The following is an 18,595-nucleotide window of genomic DNA, read 5'->3' as shown; positions in this document are numbered from 1 at the left end:
TTTAACTCGAAATGACTAGCCCCTCCAAGGGACGTAACTCATCGAGTCGGTAGGACGTTCGCCATTCCAAATACAAGAACAATATTCCAGTAAGCACCCAGTTGTAACGATGTCGCATGCAGCAGCCAGAGTCCTGTCACTTGTGTCCAGATCGGTGGTAAGTGTTCCTGATAGGTTAATTGTTGTATTGACCTGTCCCATTAGTAGATAGTTGATTCGTTAATCACACTTTCCATCCAAAGACAACAGATGAATATTTTACGAAACATCGAACAATTACAATGTCGGGGAGCAGTAATTGTTTATGTTTTGTTTCCATTATGTTTCAGGCACGATCTTGCATCAGGACACTGAAGTCGTCCCCATCTTCACAGGTACTTCACATGGAACAGTAATGTGTGGCAACACAATTTTATCTAGACGTGTGATATGCAGCCATGTGTCGGAACAGAGACCATATACACATAGGCCAGGCTCTGTACATGATCTGTGGTCTCAACAACGTTTAGGTGCAATATGTTATAGGGCTGGGAGGGGTAACTTGGGTTGGCTGGGTACTGAGAAGGACCTGGGTATCCACAGGACTACCCGGACCTGTGGTTAGTCACGTAATATATTACTTCTTTGAGTGGCATTTGGAAGTTGGAATGGTAACTAAGACAAAATTGTTATCGATGAGCAACTTCTTTATTACAATTGGGCGACGTTTCGGTGTAGATTCTAACACCGTTATCAAGCAAATGATGTACAAACTAGGTATGAGCATCATATATATACATAAAACAATAGATAGATGTTTATATAACAGATAAGGTTGATGTACACTGATTGATTAGGTAGTTATGATAAGACAAGTTTCTACAAGAGATAGGGTTCATGGGCGGATACGGGGGGGGTGCCCACCCCCCTTTTTTATTTCGAAAGAAATCTTTTTTTCTGTATCTATTACCACCAAAGACAATAAATAGATCTTAATTGTGCACCCCCCCCCCCCCCCCCCCCCTTTTCAAAAAAGCTGTATCCGCCCATGGGGTTGATGTGAAATATTGTGTAAAGACTAAAATTATCTAGAACTTTATGAAACAATGAAAGATGCTGTCTCGATGGTTTTATGTGGCCAAAGTATCTGTGAAACAGTTTGACATATCTAAGGCAACACTACAAAGGAACGTCAAAATGGCTAAGACTGAAGGCCTCCATTCAATACGCCTTACACCTGCCTATGATAACAGCAGGTTTTTCTCTGATGCCGAAGAAAACGAACTTGCTAAATACCATATAAAGGCATATGCACATAGGCCTAGGCCATCTATATGGTCTGTGGTCTAAACAACGTTTATGTGCAATATGTTATAGGGCTGGGACGGGTCACTCAGGTTGGATGGGTACTGAGAAGGACCTGGGTGCCTACAGGACTACCCGGAGCTCTGGTTAGTCATGTGATATATTTATATTGACAAAAATTATCTAGAACTCTATGGTTACACTACAAGTCACTAATGTTGGCATTTCTTTATGACTATGCAGAAATTCCTTCTGACTTTTATGTTTGAATAAAGACCTAAAACTTAAGTCAACTTCAGAGTATGCATCACCAGATCGTTTTATACATGCTTCTAAATTCATTGAGACCTACAGAGGGTACCTGGGTAGTGTCGGGAAATAAGAGGGTGGGTACCCGGGTAGTAAATTTGGACTCGTCCCAGCCCTAATATGTTATTTCTGCCCTAGAACTAGTAGTACTAGTAATATTTTGCACCAACAATGTATCTTCTGTTATGAATACACAGGAATAGCTCTATTACTTGCATAAGAACTGTGTTTAGTGAAAATGATTATTAACACCCATTGGTCCAAGGGAGACAACTAGGGATGGACGCACTTGTCACATTTTCCAGATATTTTGGAAAAATTTACAAAGTGACAGTCATTTCTTTTAAATGAAGTATCAAAATCAAAATCAAACCTTAGAATAATCTTTATAAATCCCTATTGCAGAGTTAGCCATAGAACCCTGTGATGTGATGGTGTGTACAATTGCAGGCCTGGAAAGTGGGCAAGGTGAACCACATCGCCATAGCTGTCCCTGATCTGGAGAAAGCCACCAGCCTGTACCGAGATGTGCTGGGAGCAAGAGTCAGTGACAAGCAGGTACATGACAGTACGAATGTTTCTGCTGCAATATTTTGGCCCCTGGGTTTGGTGGTTTCCATACAAAATCAGCATTCAGGTTCACTCAGCTTAGTCAGCTGACTGCACAATGGCTCGGGCAGCAGTGGAGGAGTAATATTGCGAGGAGTAAAATCAGAGTTGTCTGTAAGCACAAGGCCCAGGCACATCTGGTTTGTAGAACGTAACAACTGTTTGGGAAGATATTGTCCCATACTTTTCAGAATTTAGGATTTAAGCTTTACTCTATCACTCAGAGTGCCACCCAAACTGGGAGAACCTCGTTTGAATATTTGTAAGCGTAACAAGAGTTTATGCAAACTCTTGAGGCGGGAAATGAGTCCTTAATAGTAAATCGCTTACAACTGGATACAAATTAGAGACTGGTCAATTATTACAGGGTAGGGGCCCAGTCGATGAGATTGGCTCCCCACATTCAATTTTTTCATCCCTGACCCCCTCTCCTATAATAAATGACCAAGGCCCTGTTCCACAAAGCGATCATAGCATCAAGACGATTGTAACTCCCATTCTTTAAAACAGTCCCATGGCAGTCTTCGCGCTACGATCATGGAACGGGGCCCAGTCCCTTATATTGAACAGTCTATGATTGCTGTTTGTTAATGTTCTAGCATGTTCTATCATTCACAATATTAGTTCGAAAAGGGATTCTTGACAATGCTTGATGTTTGATTGGTTTGATGCACAAGCGAACATACAGGTGTGTTGTATGAACCGATGCTCTAGATGCATCATTTGTGTAAAGTTTGGAAATCACATGCAGCATATCGTGATACGGATAAGGACACTCTGTGGTAACACTTTACTGATTGTTAGATTTGTCATTTAGTGGTACACGATGAAAACATCTCTTCCTCACGTACATACTTCTCCCTATGTTTCTATCATTTGCGTTTCTTTTGGCGGTGAGTATATACTAGTATATACATTTTCTATGTGTTAATTATTTATCTTTCAGTCCCTTGTTTCAAACAAAACACAATGACTGAATGAAAAAATTAGAAATGGTCATTCTGAACCTTGATTGTTTCACATGAAAATAGAAATGTCAAGTAAGCATTAAGTGCATGCTACAATTCAACTAGTTTTAGAGATTCGACACATAATTATGCATACCATATGAGTCCTCGTGCATACCATGTGACTAAATGTATACCATGTGACTCATACATACCATGTGAGTCCCCGTGAATACCGTGTGACTAAATGAATTCCATGTGACTCGTGCATACCATGTGACTAAATGCAAACCATGTGACTTGTGCATACCATGTGACTTAATGCATACCATATGAATAAATGCATACCATGTGACTCATGCATACCATGTGACTCGTGCATACCGTGTGACTCATGCATACCATGTGACTCATGCATACCATGTGACTCGTGCATACCATGTGACTAAATGCATACCACGTGATTGATGCATACCATGTGACGCGTGCATACCATGTGACTTAATGCATACCACGTGATTCATGCATACCATGTGACTTAATGCATATCATGTGATTCATGCATACCATGTGACTTAATGCATACCGTGTGACTAAATGCATACCACGTGATTCATGCATACCATGTGACTCATGCATGTCTGATTCATGACTTGTGCATACCATGTGACTTAATGCATACCATGTGAATGAATGCATACCATGTGACACACGCATACCATGTAACTCATGCATACCATGTGACTCATGTATACCATGTGACTCGTGCATACCATGTGACTCATGTATACCATGTGACTCGTGCATACCATGTGACTCGTGTATACCATGTGGCTCATGCATACCATGTGACTCATGTATACCATGTGACTCGTGCATACCATGTAACTCATGTATACCATGTGACTCGTGCATACCATGAGACTAAATGCATACCACATGATTCATGCATACCATGTGACTCGTGCATACCATGTGACTCGTGCATACCATGTGAGTCCTTGTGCATACCATGTGACTAAATGCATACCATGTGACTCATGCATACCATGTGACTCATGCATACCATGTGAGTCCTTGTGCATACTATGTGACTAAGTGCATACCATGTGACTAAATGCATACCATGTGACTCATGCATACCATGTGAGTCCTTGTGCATACCATGTGACTCATGCATACCATGTGACTCATGCATACCATGTGACTCATGCATACCATGTGACTCATGCATACCATGTGAGTCCTTGTGCATACTGTGTGACTAAATGCATACCATGTGACTCATGCATACGATGTGACTCATGCATACCATGTGAGTTCTTGTGCATACCATGTAACTCATGCATACCATGTGACTCGTGCATACCATGTGACTAAATGCATACCATGTGACTCATGCATACCACAGAACTACAGATAAGCTGTGTATCTAAGTAAAATACCACCACCACCACCACCCCCAAATGTTCAAAACCCAATTACTTTCAATTAACTTGTCAGCATGCGTACAACAGAGCTAATTTCCGAAACACAATTACGAGCTAATTTACTTTTCGGAGTCAAGCCTTTAGTAAGAACCCTTATATACATCAAAAGCATTATTATATAATGTTAGCTCATTTGGGGATTAACCCAACAGAGTGATGATTAGTTGAATGAAAAAGTTTTGGTTACCCAATGAAACATGTAATAACCCAATTAAAAAAGAAACCTTCGAGTAGAAACTCATTTGCTAAAAATGTTATCTGGAGCTCTGTACCATGTGATTCATGCATACCATGTGAGTCATTGTTCTTATTACTATATTCACAATGCAAGAGAACAAGAATGGTCACCTTATTGTGATAGTGATGACTTTTACATTGTTTAGTGCACAGTAAATCCATTTCTTGCTTGTGAATACATTTCATTTGTTGAGTATGGTCAGGAACAATACTAATGACAAGTCCAAGAAATGAAGGTGAAAAGAAAACACGCCAGTCTGCTCAGGGTGACAGTTAGCCCTGCAGCCAGTAAGCAGTGGCACACAATCCTCTCTCACACTGATCCCAGTCCTGAGAGAGGCCTGGCTGTCTGTGATGCCTGGCTATCAGTGATGTCTGTGATGCCATGCTGTCTGTGATGCCGGGATGTCTGTGATGTCTGTGATGCCTTGCTGTCTGTGATGCCTTGCTGTCTGTGATGCCTGGCTGTCTGTGATGCCTTGCTGTCTGTGATGCCTGGCTGTCTGTGATGCCTGGCTGTCTGTGATGCCTTGCTGTCTGTGATGCCTTGCTGTCTGTGATGCAACAGATGTCTGTGATGTCTGTGATGCCTGGCTGTCTGTGATGTCTGTGATGCCTGGCTGTCTGTGATGTCTGGCTGTCTGTGATGCTTGGCTGTCTGTGATGTCTGTGATGCCTGGCTGTCCGTGATGCCTGGCTGTCCGTGATGCCTGGCTGTCCGTGATGCCTGGCTGTCTGTGATGCTTGGCTGTCTGTGATGCCTGGCTGTCCGTTGATGCCTGGCTGTCTGTGATGCCTAGCTGTCTGTGATGCCTGGCTGTCTGTGATGCCTGGCTGTCTGTGATGCCTGGTTGTCCGTGATGCCTGGCTGTCTGTGATGCCTGGCTGTCTGTGATGCCTGGCTGTCTGTGATGCCTGGCTGTCTGTGATGCCTGGCTGTCCGTGATGCCTGGCTGTCTGTGATGCCTGGCTGTCTGTGATGCCTGGCTGTCTGTGATGCCTGGCTGTCTGTGATGCTTGGCTGTCTGTGATGTCTGTGATGCCTGGCTGTCCGTGATGCCTGGCTGTCCGTGATGCCTGGCTGTCTGTGATGCTTGGCTGTCTGTGATGCCTGGCTGTCCGTGATGCCTGGCTGTCTGTGATGCCTGGCTGTCTGTGATGCCTGGTTGCCTGTGATGCCTGTCTGTCTGTGATGCCTGGCTTCCTGTGATGCTTGGCTGTCCGTGATGCCTGGGTGTGTGTGATGCCTGCTGGTGATGAGAGATGGTGTTTTAATGGTTTTGAGCAGAGATGGTATCTGGAATAACTGATAAGATCAGTTTCTTGCTGACAACCATTTAATGTCTTGTGGTCACAGTTAGGTTGCCTGGCAACAGCATGAGCTGACAATCCTGTTATGAATATTCCTGTTGCCCTTCCCCTTTCATCAGTGGTCAAACAAGTCATTGTTTCTCGGTTGGCAATGGAGAAGCCAATACGAAAGAAGCAGCAACTCAAATGTTTTCTGGTTATGAAATATGGGAGAGCCCACGTCAGCTAAGGAACATTTTGCACATGTAATTTTATGTTTTGTTTGAACTGCACAGTGTGTCACCAAAATACATTTCCACCCTTCCCTGTATATTTAACATCTTTTTGACTTATCGTTATGTTTATGCCAGGTAAATCTTCCCGAGGCAAGGGTGTTAACTGACAACAAAAGTCCAGCTTCCTCCCTTGCTTAACCTCGCTGGAATCAGATTCCACCTCTCATTTCCCTCAAACAAAATGGCGGTGCCCAGTCAAGATGATCTGTTTCATAATCAAGATGATAAAACGGGTCTCACCTTAATCATTTGGGCACCTTCATAAAAAACATAAAACAATTTGAAAAATATATGTCGACACCCAGTAGAGGGTACACACTTTGCAAATCCTGCAGTCAACGGAAATCTGTCCAGAAATCTTGTTCGGCAAGGTTGGAAACTGGACTTTTACAGTCAGTTACCTCCCCTGCCTCGGGAACATGTGCCAAATATTGTACATGCCGACATTCATTTGCCTTTCAATATAGAAGAAGAAATCGACAGTGAATCTTTCAGTTATTATGATTAAAGGAAGTTGATGTACAGTAAATATCAGGAATATCTATCTTGTGACAACCTGTTTCTGCCACAGCCACAGCCCGATCATGGAGTCTACACCGTGTTTGTGGAACTTGGGGATACAAAGATAGAGGTAGGTCATCTTGCCTTGCATGGCGCAGGGTTTGTCCAAAACTGACCATATTGTATAGATTATTAATGATAACAGATTAAGTGACGTATATCACCACTGACTCCTTCGATATTCCAGGTTGCAGTAGGTTACCAAGCATGTATGGTGCCAGCTGTGTCAGGCTGCTTTATGTGTCCGCTCTGTATCAAGGACATGTTGAACAAAGGTATCCTATGACAATGAGCCCAAAGTAGGGTATATGTTTGCTAAGTTAGGTGTATTGACATGTCTAAACCTACATGTCGGCTCATTCATTCAGTCTTAAATATATTCAGCTAACTGAAACACATTCACCACAGTGTAGAAATTGTTGAGAAATATCTAGAACAACATATTAAGATATTTCCTTGTGTTTTAGTTCTTGCTCCCTGATTGGAGACAAAACACTTTATCACATTGTCATTCGTGGAATGTGAGCTTCTGTACCTGTAGTAGTCTGGTATTAATACTGCTAAGCTTGCACTTGTATGTCATGTTGCCAGTTGCTGAACCCACTGGGAAACAAGAGCCCGATACAGAACTTCCTGGACAAGAACAAGAGTGGAGGGATGCATCATATCTGTATAGAGGTAACAGATATAATAACAGGGTCCACCTGCATTACAACAGCAGCCTCTCTGTACCTGATTTCACCTTAAAGTGACGGATATAATAACAGGGTCCGCCTACATTACAACAGCAGCCTCTCTGTACCTGATTTCACATTAAAGTGACAGATATAATAACAGGGTCCTCCTACATTACAACAGCAGCCTCTCTGTACCTGATTACACCTTAAAGTGACAGATATAATAACAGGGTCTGCCTACATTACAACAGCAGCCTCTCTGTACCTGATTTCACCTTAAAGTGACGGATATAATAACAGGGTCCTCCCACATTACAACAGCAGCCTCTCTGTACCTGATTACACCTTAAAGTGACAGATATAATAACAGGGTCTGCCTACATTACAACAGCAGCCTCTCTGTACCTGATTTCACCTTAAAGTGACGGATATAATAACAGGGTCCGCCTACATTACAACAGTAGACTCTCTGTACCTGATTTCACCTTAAAGTGACGGATATAATAACAGGGTCCGCCTACATTACAACAGTAGACTCTCTGTACCTGATTTCACCTTAAAGTGACGGATATAATAACAGGGTCCTCCCACATTACAACAGCAGCCTCTCTGTACCTGATTACACCTTAAAGTGACAGATATAATAACAGGGTCTGCCTACATTACAACAGCAGCCTCTCTGTACCTGATTTCACCTTAAAGTGACGGATATAATAACAGGGTCCGCCTACATTACAACAGTAGACTCTCTGTACCTGATTTCACCTTAAAGTGACGGATATAATAACAGGGTCCGCCTACATTACAACAGCAGCCTCTCTGTACCTGATTTCACCTTAAAGTGACGGATATAATAACAGGGTCCTCCCACATTACAACAGCAGCCTCTCTGTACCTGATTACACCTTAAAGTGACAGATATAATAACAGGGTCTGCCTACATTACAACAGCAGCCTCTCTGTACCTGATTTCACCTTAAAGTGACGGATATAATAACAGGGTCCGCCTACATTACAACAGTAGACTCTCTGTACCTGATTTCACCTTAAAGTGACGGATATAATAACAGGGTCCTCCCACATTACAACAGCAGCCTCTCTGTACCTGATTACACCTTAAAGTGACAGATATAATAACAGGGTCTGCCTACATTACAACAGCAGCCTCTCTGTACCTGATTTCACCTTAAAGTGACGGATATAATAACAGGGTCCGCCTACATTACAACAGTAGCCTCTCTGTACCTGATTTCACCTTAAAGTGACAGATATAATAACAGGGTCCGCCTACATTACAACAGCAGCCTCTCTGTACCTGATTTCACCTTAAAGTGACAGATATAATAACAGGGTCCGCCTACATTACAACAGTAGCCTCTCTGTACCTGATTTCACCTTAAAGTGACAGATATAATAACAGGGTCCGCCTACATTACAACAGCAGCCTCTCTGTACCTGATTTCACCTTAAAGTGACGGATATAATAACAGGGTCCGCCTACATTACAACAGTAGACTCTCTGTACCTGATTTCACCTTAAAGTGACGGATATAATAACAGGGTCCTCCCACATTACAACAGCAGCCTCTCTGTACCTGATTACACCTTAAAGTGACAGATATAATAACAGGGTCTGCCTACATTACAACAGCAGCCTCTCTGTACCTGATTTCACCTTAAAGTGACGGATATAATAACAGGGTCCGCCTACATTACAACAGTAGCCTCTCTGTACCTGATTTCACCTTAAAGTGACAGATATAATAACAGGGTCCGCCTACATTACAACAGCAGCCTCTCTGTACCTGATTTCACCTTAAAGTGACAGATATAATAACAGGGTCCGCCTACATTACAACAGTAGCCTCTCTGTACCTGATTTCACCTTAAAGTGACAGATATAATAACAGGGTCCGCCTACATTACAACAGCAGCCTCTCTGTACCTGATTTCACCTTAAAGTGACGGATATAATAACAGGGTCCTCCTACATTACAACAGCAGCCTCTCTGTACCTGATTTCACCTTAAAGTGACAGATATAATAACAGGGTCCACCTACATTACAACAGCAGCCTCTCTGTACCTGATTTCACCTTAAAGTGACAGATATAATAACAGGGTCCTCCCACATTACAACAGCAGCCTCTCTGTACCTGATTTCACCTTAAAGTGACAGATATAATAACAGGGTCCTCCCACATTACAACAGCAGCCTCTCTGTACCTGATTTCACCTTAAAGTGACAGATATAATAACAGGGTCCTCCCACATTACAACAGCAGCCTCTCTGTACCTGATTTCACCTTAAAGTGACAGATATAATAACAGGGTCCACCTACATTACAACAGCAGCCTCTCTGTACCTGATTTCACATTAAAGTGACAGATATAATAACAGGGTCCTCCCACATTACAACAGCAGCCTCTCTGTACCTGATTTCACCTTAAAGTGACAGATATAATAACAGGGTCTGCCTACATTACAACAGCAGCCTCTCTGTACCTGATTTCACCTTAAAGTGACAGATATAATAACAGGGTCCTCCTGCACTACAACAGCAGCCTCTCTGTACCTGATTTCACCTTAAAGTGACAGATATAATAACAGGGTCCTCCCACATTACAACAGCAGCCTCTCTGTACCTGATTTCACCTTAAAGTGACAGATATAATAACAGGGTCCACCTACATTACAACAGCAGCCTCTCTGTACCTGATTTCACCTTAAAGTGACAGATATAATAACAGGGTCCGCCTACATTACAACAGTAGCCTCTCTGTACCTGATTTCACCTTAAAGTGACAGATATAATAACAGGGTCCACCTACATTACAACAGCAGCCTCTCTGTACCTGATTTCACCTTAAAGTGACAGATATAATAACAGGGTCCTCCCACATTACAACAGCAGCCTCTCTGTACCTGATTTCACCTTAAAGTGACAGATATAATAACAGGGTCCTCCTACATTACAACAGCAGCCTCTCTGTACCTGATTTCACATTAAAGTGACAGATATAATAACAGGGTCCTCCTGCACTACAACAGCAGCCTCTCTGTACCTGATTTCACCTTAAAGTGACAGATATAATAACAGGGTCCGCCTACATTACAACAGCAGCCTCTCTGTACCTGATTTCACCTTAAAGTGACAGATATAATAACAGGGTCCGCCTACATTACAACAGCAGCCTCTCTGTACCTGATTTCACCTTAAAGTGACAGATATAATAACAGGGTCCACCTACATTACAACAGCAGCCTCTCTGTACCTGATTTCACCTTAAAGTGACAGATATAATAACAGGGTCCGCCTACATTACAACAGCAGCCTCTCTGTACCTGATTTCACCTTAAAGTGACGGATATAATAACAGGGTCTGCCTACATTACAACAGCAGCCTCTCTGTACCTGATTTCACCTTAAAGTGACGGATATAATAACAGGGTCCACCTACATTACAACAGCAGCCTCTCTGTACCTGATTTCACCTTAAAGTGACAGATATAATAACAGGGTCCACCTACATTACAACAGCAGCCTCTCTGTACCTGATTTCACCTTAAAGTGACGGATATAATAACAGGGTCCGCCTACATTACAACAGCAGCCTCTCTGTACCTGATTTCACCTTAAAGTGACAGATATAATAACAGGGTCCTCCCACATTACAACAGCAGCCTCTCTGTACCTGATTTCACCTTAAAGTGACAGATATAATAACAGGGTCCGCCTACATTACAACAGTAGACTCTCTGTACCTGATTTCACCTTAAAGTGACAGATATAATAACAGGGTCCACCTACATTACAACAGCAGCCTCTCTGTACCTGATTTCACCTTAAAGTGACAGATATAATAACAGGGTCCTCCCACATTACAACAGCAGCCTCTCTGTACCTGATTTCACCTTAAAGTGACAGATATAATAACAGGGTCCGCCTACATTACAACAGCAGCCTCTCTGTACCTGATTTCACCTTAAAGTGACAGATATAATAACAGGGTCCTCCTGCACTACAACAGCAGCCTCTCTGTACCTGATTACACCTTAAAGTGACAGATATAATAACAGGGTCCTCCTGCACTACAACAGCAGCCTCTCTGTACCTGATTACACCTTAAAGTGACAGATATAATAACAGGGTCCTCCCACATTACAACAGCAGCCTCTCTGTACCTGATTTCACATTAAAGTGACAGATATAATAACAGGGTCCACCTACATTACAACAGCAGCCTCTCTGTACCTGATTTCACATTAAAGTGACAGATATAATAACAGGGTCCACCTACATTACAACAGCAGCCTCTCTGTACCTGATTTCACCTTAAAGTGACGGATATAATAACAGGGTCCTCCCACATTACAACAGCAGCCTCTCTGTACCTGATTTCACCTTAAAGTGACAGATATAATAACAGGGTCCTCCTGCACTACAACAGCAGCCTCTCTGTACCTGATTTCACCTTAAAGTGACAGATATAATAACAGGGTCCGCCTACATTACAACAGCAGCCTCTCTGTACCTGATTTCACCTTAAAGTGACAGATATAATAACAGGGTCCTCCTGCACTACAACAGCAGCCTCTCTGTACCTGATTACACCTTAAAGTGACAGATATAATAACAGGGTCCTCCCACATTACAACAGCAGCCTCTCTGTACCTGATTTCACCTTAAAGTGACAGATATAATAACAGGGTCCGCCTACATTACAACAGCAGCCTCTCTGTACCTGATTTCACCTTAAAGTGACAGATATAATAACAGGGTCCTCCCACATTACAACAGCAGCCTCTCTGTACCTGATTTCACCTTAAAGTGACAGATATAATAACAGGGTCCTCCCACATTACAACAGCAGCCTCTCTGTACCTGATTTCACCTTAAAGTGACAGATATAATAACAGGGTCCTCCCACATTACAACAGCAGCCTCTCTGTACCTGATTTCACCTTAAAGTGACAGATATAATAACAGGGTCCTCCCACATTACAACAGCAGCCTCTCTGTACCTGATTTCACCTTAAAGTGACAGATATAATAACAGGGTCCGCCTACATTACAACAGCAGCCTCTCTGTACCTGATTTCACCTTAAAGTGACAGATATAATAACAGGGTCCTCCCACATTACAACAGCAGCCTCTCTGTACCTGATTTCACCTTAAAGTGACAGATATAATAACAGGGTCCTCCCACATTACAACAGCAGCCTCTCTGTACCTGATTTCACATTAAAGTGCCAGATATAATAACAGGGTCCTCCTACATTACAACAGCAGCCTCTCTGTACCTGATTTCACCTTAAAGTGACAGATATAATAACAGGGTCCTCCTACATTACAACAGCAGCCTCTCTGTACCTGATTTCACCTTAAAGTGACAGATATGATAACAGGGTCCTCCCACATTACAACAGCAGCCTCTCTGTACCTGATTTCACCTTAAAGTGACGGATATAATAACAGGGTCCGCCTACATTACAACAGTAGCCTCTCTGTACCTGATTTCACCTTAAAGTGACAGATATAATAACAGGGTCCTCCCACATTACAACAGCAGCCTCTCTGTACCTGATTTCACATTAAAGTGACAGATATAATAACAGGGTCTGCCTACATTACAACAGCAGCCTCTCTGTACCTGATTTCACCTTAAAGTGACGGATATAATAACAGGGTCCTCCCACATTACAACAGCAGCCTCTCTGTACCTGATTTCACATTAAAGTGACAGATATAATAACAGGGTCTGCCTACATTACAACAGCAGCCTCTCTGTACCTGATTTCACCTTAAAGTGACAGATATAATAACAGGGTCCACCTACATTACAACAGCAGCCTCTCTGTACCTGATTTCACCTTAAAGTGACGGATATAATAACAGGGTCTGCCTACATTACAACAGCAGCCTCTCTGTACCTGATTTCACCTTAAAGTGACAGATATAATAACAGGGTCCACCTACATTACAACAGCAGCCTCTCTGTACCTGATTTCACCTTAAAGTGACAGATATAATAACAGGGTCCTCCCACATTACAACAGCAGCCTCTCTGTACCTGATTTCACCTTAAAGTGACAGATATAATAACAGGGTCCTCCCACATTACAACAGCAGCCTCTCTGTACCTGATTTCACATTAAAGTGACAGATATAATAACAGGGTCCTCCCACATTACAACAGCAGCCTCTCTGTACCTGATTTCACCTTAAAGTGACAGACAGCACCTAGTGATGAACTTAACATTATGACATTGATGAAATGATACAAGCAAAGTAGTGCTGGGACGGGTATCTTGGGTACTCAGGTCGGGTGGGTACCGAGTAGGATGCGGGTACCCACAGGACTACCCAGACCTGTAGTTTGTCATGTGATATATTGTTTAATGACAACAATTGTTGAGAACTCCATGGCACCAATACAAGTCACTAATGTTCGCATTTATTTCTGACTATGAATGTATTCCTTCTGATCCCCACCTATTGCCAACAAGGACTGACAAGAGCTGATATGTTTGATAAAAGACACAACAACTTCATTGAATGCATGACCAGATTGTTTTATATCTAAATACATTTTGCCAAGGCTATGATCAAACTATTCCCAATCAGACATTTTGTACCAATGTCTTGAGACCTACAGCGGATAGCTGGGGAGGGTAGAGTAATAGGGGTTGGGTACCTGGGTAGTAAATTTTGACTCATCTCAGCCCTAAAGCAAAAATATTTTCATGTTTGGGCAACTTGGACCAAATTGTTAAAATGATAGCTACACGAAATCCAAGATGGCCACCAATTGTTTTCAAATGATCATTCTATACAGCTTAATACTCTGTCATAATACAAGTCATAATCTGCTATGATATGCTCTTGCATATTCTGGTGAGCAAACACAGCCACCATATTTCTTTCCATCTACATTATTTGCATACATAGATCAATATATGCTATTTCCATAGAACTCATAGCCATAAATGTATCTGCATCGTGACTGATCCAGACTATATATCTTGATCAATACCTTCACATTGTGCTGATGTGTGCACCTGCAGGATCATGTCCAATTAATGTGACAGGGAAAACATGGGAGCCATTCTGTCACGCATCTACAGTGGATGAATTCCATGACAGCTCTTGTCAGTACTTGCTGGCAATAGGTGGGGATCAGCTCCTGTCAGTCCTTGTTGGCAATAGGTGGGGATCAGCTCTTGTCAGTCCTTGTTGGCAATAGGTGGGGATCAGCTCCTGTCAGTCCTTGTTGGCAATAGGTGGGGATCAGCCCTTGTTGGCAATAGGTGGGGATCAGCTCCTGTCAGTCCTTGTTGGCAATAGGTGGGGATCAGCTCCTGTCAGTCCTTGTTGGCAATAGGTGGGGATCAGCTCTTGTCAGTCCTTGTTGGCAATAGGTGGGGATCAGCTCCTGTCAGTCCTTGTTGGCAATAGGTGGGGATCAGTTCTTGTCAGTCCTTGTTAGCAATAGGTGGGGATCAGCTCTTGTCAGTCCTTGTTGGCAATAGGTGGGGATCAGTTCCTGTCAGTCCTAGTTGGCAATAGGTGGGGACCCTGGGTTAGAAGATGGTCCCCAGCAACCTATACTTGTTGTGTGAGGCCACAACATATATGGGGTGGTCAGGCTTGGTGATTTGTTTGATTGAGTGTCATTGTATCCCAACAGTGTGGGACATTGCTCATTACATCATTGGCTTAACCAAATTTGATTATTTACAATCCACTGTCCTAAAGTTGAGTGAGTGAGTATGGTTTTACTCCACTTTTAGCAATATTCTAGCAATATCACGGCGGGGGACACCAGAAATAGGCTTCACACAATGTACACGTCGGGAATCGAACCCAGGTCTTCGGCGGGATGAGCGAATGCTTTAAGCACTAGGTTACCTGACCGCCCCTGTCCTAAAGTTGAAATATTGCTTCATGCAGCGAAAAAATCAAATAACAATAGGTGGAGTCGAAAATCACGGCTTGATTTAGCTATATAAAACATGCACCAGTGCAATCTATTATTGAAAAATGCAACATCACATTTATGTCTACATGCACCAAGTATTGTTATAATAAGTCTCTTTATTGTGTCATTCCACTCAAGTGAATGCTCATGGTGCTACATTGTTATTATAAGATCAGCGTTTTTCATTCTCTGCTCCCTTTATGACCAAAATGATTCGTGGCCAAAAGCTATCCATGTTTTTGTCAAAATCTGCCTGTCCGCTAAGTTGATCTCCCTTTTTCATTTGTTCCACTACTGCTTGTGTGAAGGACTCAGTATCACAGGATCGAAAGTGAAATCTTGAAATTAACGCGAGCATGAATTAAATGCGAAAAATGCGAGTGGTCATTGCTCACATCATTAAACATCGCATTTATATCAACAAAGAGACATTTTGGGTAGCAGAAATATCAACTTAGACATACACTGAAAACAAACAATTATGTATTTCACACCACTGTTTATTGATCAGCACTTGTTACAAGTATATAAACAATGTCATTCAAACACTAATTACAACCTGTGAATTGTCACTGATGGGGTCAAGAAAAAGAATTCTACTCACTTATGTCATCACTGATCACACCTGCAAGTCCAGACAGATGCCACCCAACACAGTGTGTTTGTTCTTTGTGACTGCGTCAAAGGCCGACACGAGCCAGCACGCACGTATTGTTTTAGCTGAAGTACTCTACTCAGTGCTAATAAGCGGTACTATTTGGTGTGTGATTGGATTAATGTAAGGTTGGATTAAGGTGAGGATTCTCCTGTAAACCTGACAGAGGACATTTTCTTTAGATATAAATCCACTGATGCTTGAGAGGGGGTGTCACATTCATATTGAGTTGCATTTTTGGCTAAGGGCTAGTGCTCACATTCTTTTGGAGACATATTAATTTCACGATTTACAGTATATATCCAAGGTCATTTGACATGGATTAAGTCATTCATATGAACTACAGTACTAAGGAGAAGTTACATAGTTGCACAGCTCGTTCAGGATGGCTGGAGTAATGGTAATTAAGTGATTCTAGACATGTGTACTCACGTCATGTCATTGAGACAAGGGTTGTCCCAAATCGGTCACTGTGACATTCTGGTTAAAACAAACTACCTTTCATATGAAAATTCTAACAAGATGTATTCAAGTGAGTGAGTGAGTGAGTGAGTGAGTATGGTTTTATGCAGCTTTTAGCAATATTCCAGCAATATCATGGTCGGGGACACCAGAAATGGGCTTCACACATTGTACCCATGTCGGGAATCGAACCTGGGTCTTCTGCTGTATTAAAGCCAAAAGTAAGTCTTCAGTGTGTATTTTTGTACAGGTAATACAGGCACATTTTCACCATGTACTGTTTATGTTGATATTTTCAGGTTGACAATATTAAGGAAGCAATGAAAGACTTGAAGTCAAGAAATATTCGCTGTTTGACAGAAGATGCTAAGATTGGAGCTCATGGAAAGCCTGTGGTCTTCCTACACCCAAAAGACTGTAATGGAGTTCTTGTGGAACTGGAAGAAGCATAGGCTGGATGGAGGGGCAGTTGCAGGGAGGGACCGAGAGGTGTTGGTGGGAGGGACCGAGAGGAGTTGGTGGGAGGGACCGAGAGGAGTTGGTGGGAGGGACCGAGAGGAGTTGGTGGTGAATGGGGCGGGGATCAGAGATGAGTTGGATTGATGTGATGGAGGGGTAAAGAGGAGTAGGGAACAGGGTTTGATTGGCGGAGCTAAGAGGAGTGGGGAGTTGGTCTTGTTTGGAGCAGATAAGAGGAAAGTTGGGTTTGGTGGGCAGGGCCAAGATGAGAGGGGAGTCGGATTTGTTGGTTTGGCTGAGATTAGAAGGGAGTTGGTTTTGGAGGGTGGGGTGGGGCTAAGAGGAGTGGGGAGTTGGTCTTGATGGGAGGGGATAAGAGTGGTGTGGTCTTGATGGGAGGGGATAAGAGGAGAGATTAGTTGCGTTGGTGGTTGGGGTAGAGCTGCAATGTCATCAGTATTTATTAGATTGTATGCCAATAATGAGATTAAAGTGTGATAAGTGTATATAGGAAAATGTCCTACAGTTGAAAATATATGTGTGTCCATGTGTTCAGTTTTCTTGTGTTGTGTTTTTTATCCAGTTAGATATATGGGCGTCTGACTGGAGACCATCGATATCTGATCTGATGAAAGACCATCACTTCATTACATCCAGCTTTGTTCATCAAGTGGAATCGTCATTATGTCTCCCCCTAATGTCAGGGGAGACATATTGTTTTGGCTTGGTTCTTGTTGACCTTGTCGGTGTTAAGTTGAAAACTGATCATTTTGTTTTTCAGTGAAACTTTGCATTTGCGTTGCTCATCAGCTAAACTGGTACTTTTTGTTTTTATTTTATTTTTTTGTGTTTTCGAGGAAACAATTCTGACTAAGTCTCAAATTGGGTTGGGTTCATTTCCGAGCCATAACTTGAAAACCGTGCAAATATTTCTACAAAACTTGGCATATGCATTGCTCTTCAACCTAACTGGTGCCTTTGGCTATTTTGAAAATTTTCTTATGATTATATTGTTACATTTCCATGGAAACAAATATGACGGTAGGCTTCATTTCTGAGCTGTTACTCTTAAACTAATGAATATTTTTTCATGAAACTATACATTTGCATTGACCACATGTGCAACTATTGTCCTCTTATATATTTCAATTCTTCATATTTTTAATTTCCTGTTCAATTTAGACTTACTGAAGTGGCAGTGGGCATGGTTTGTTTGTACCCCCGACAGTGGGAAGTTGCTCATAATATCAGTCACTATAGTTGTCCGGTCTGTCCTCATAATAGTCTGTCATGTATGAAATGTTGCTCACTGCAGCTTTGAACAAAACAAAACGAA

General features: G+C 42.3%; 1 protein-coding gene across 1 annotated transcript; it reads left to right on the top strand.

Moving 5' to 3' along the window:
• The first annotated feature begins 46 nt into the window (after positions 1-46).
• LOC139469810 (methylmalonyl-CoA epimerase, mitochondrial-like) lies at positions 47-17,278 on the top strand. The gene is made up of 6 exons (XM_071252111.1): positions 47-157; positions 330-374; positions 2,044-2,151; positions 7,034-7,093; positions 7,615-7,701; positions 17,100-17,278. The coding sequence occupies exons 1-6, from the start codon at positions 110-112 to the stop codon at positions 17,250-17,252; spliced, it is 501 nt and encodes a 166-aa protein (XP_071108212.1). The 5' UTR covers positions 47-109; the 3' UTR covers positions 17,253-17,278.
• The last annotated feature ends 1,317 nt before the right edge of the window (positions 17,279-18,595 follow it).

The sequence above is a fragment of the Haliotis cracherodii genome, unplaced genomic scaffold, assembly GCF_022045235.1.
Source record: "Haliotis cracherodii isolate W230 unplaced genomic scaffold, xgHalCrac1.p SCAF_1, whole genome shotgun sequence".
NCBI classification, from domain to species: Eukaryota; Metazoa; Mollusca; class Gastropoda; order Lepetellida; family Haliotidae; genus Haliotis; species Haliotis cracherodii.
The sequence above is the reverse complement of the archived record's forward strand: the minus strand, read 5'-3'. Positions and strand labels throughout refer to the sequence as shown.

What these genes read in the sequence shown, in the direction of transcription:
- LOC139469810 (XM_071252111.1), top strand. Translation starts at nt 110, where the DNA reads ATGTCGCATGCAGCAGCCAGAGTCCTGTCACTTGTGTCCAGATCGGTG. An exon ending in CACTTGTGTCCAGATCGGTG is followed by an intron (nt 158 to 329) that starts GTAAGTGTTCCT and finishes ATTATGTTTCAG; the next exon opens with GCACGATCTTGCATCAGGAC. An exon ending in TGCATCATATCTGTATAGAG is followed by an intron (nt 7,702 to 17,099) that starts GTAACAGATATA and finishes TGATATTTTCAG; the next exon opens with GTTGACAATATTAAGGAAGC.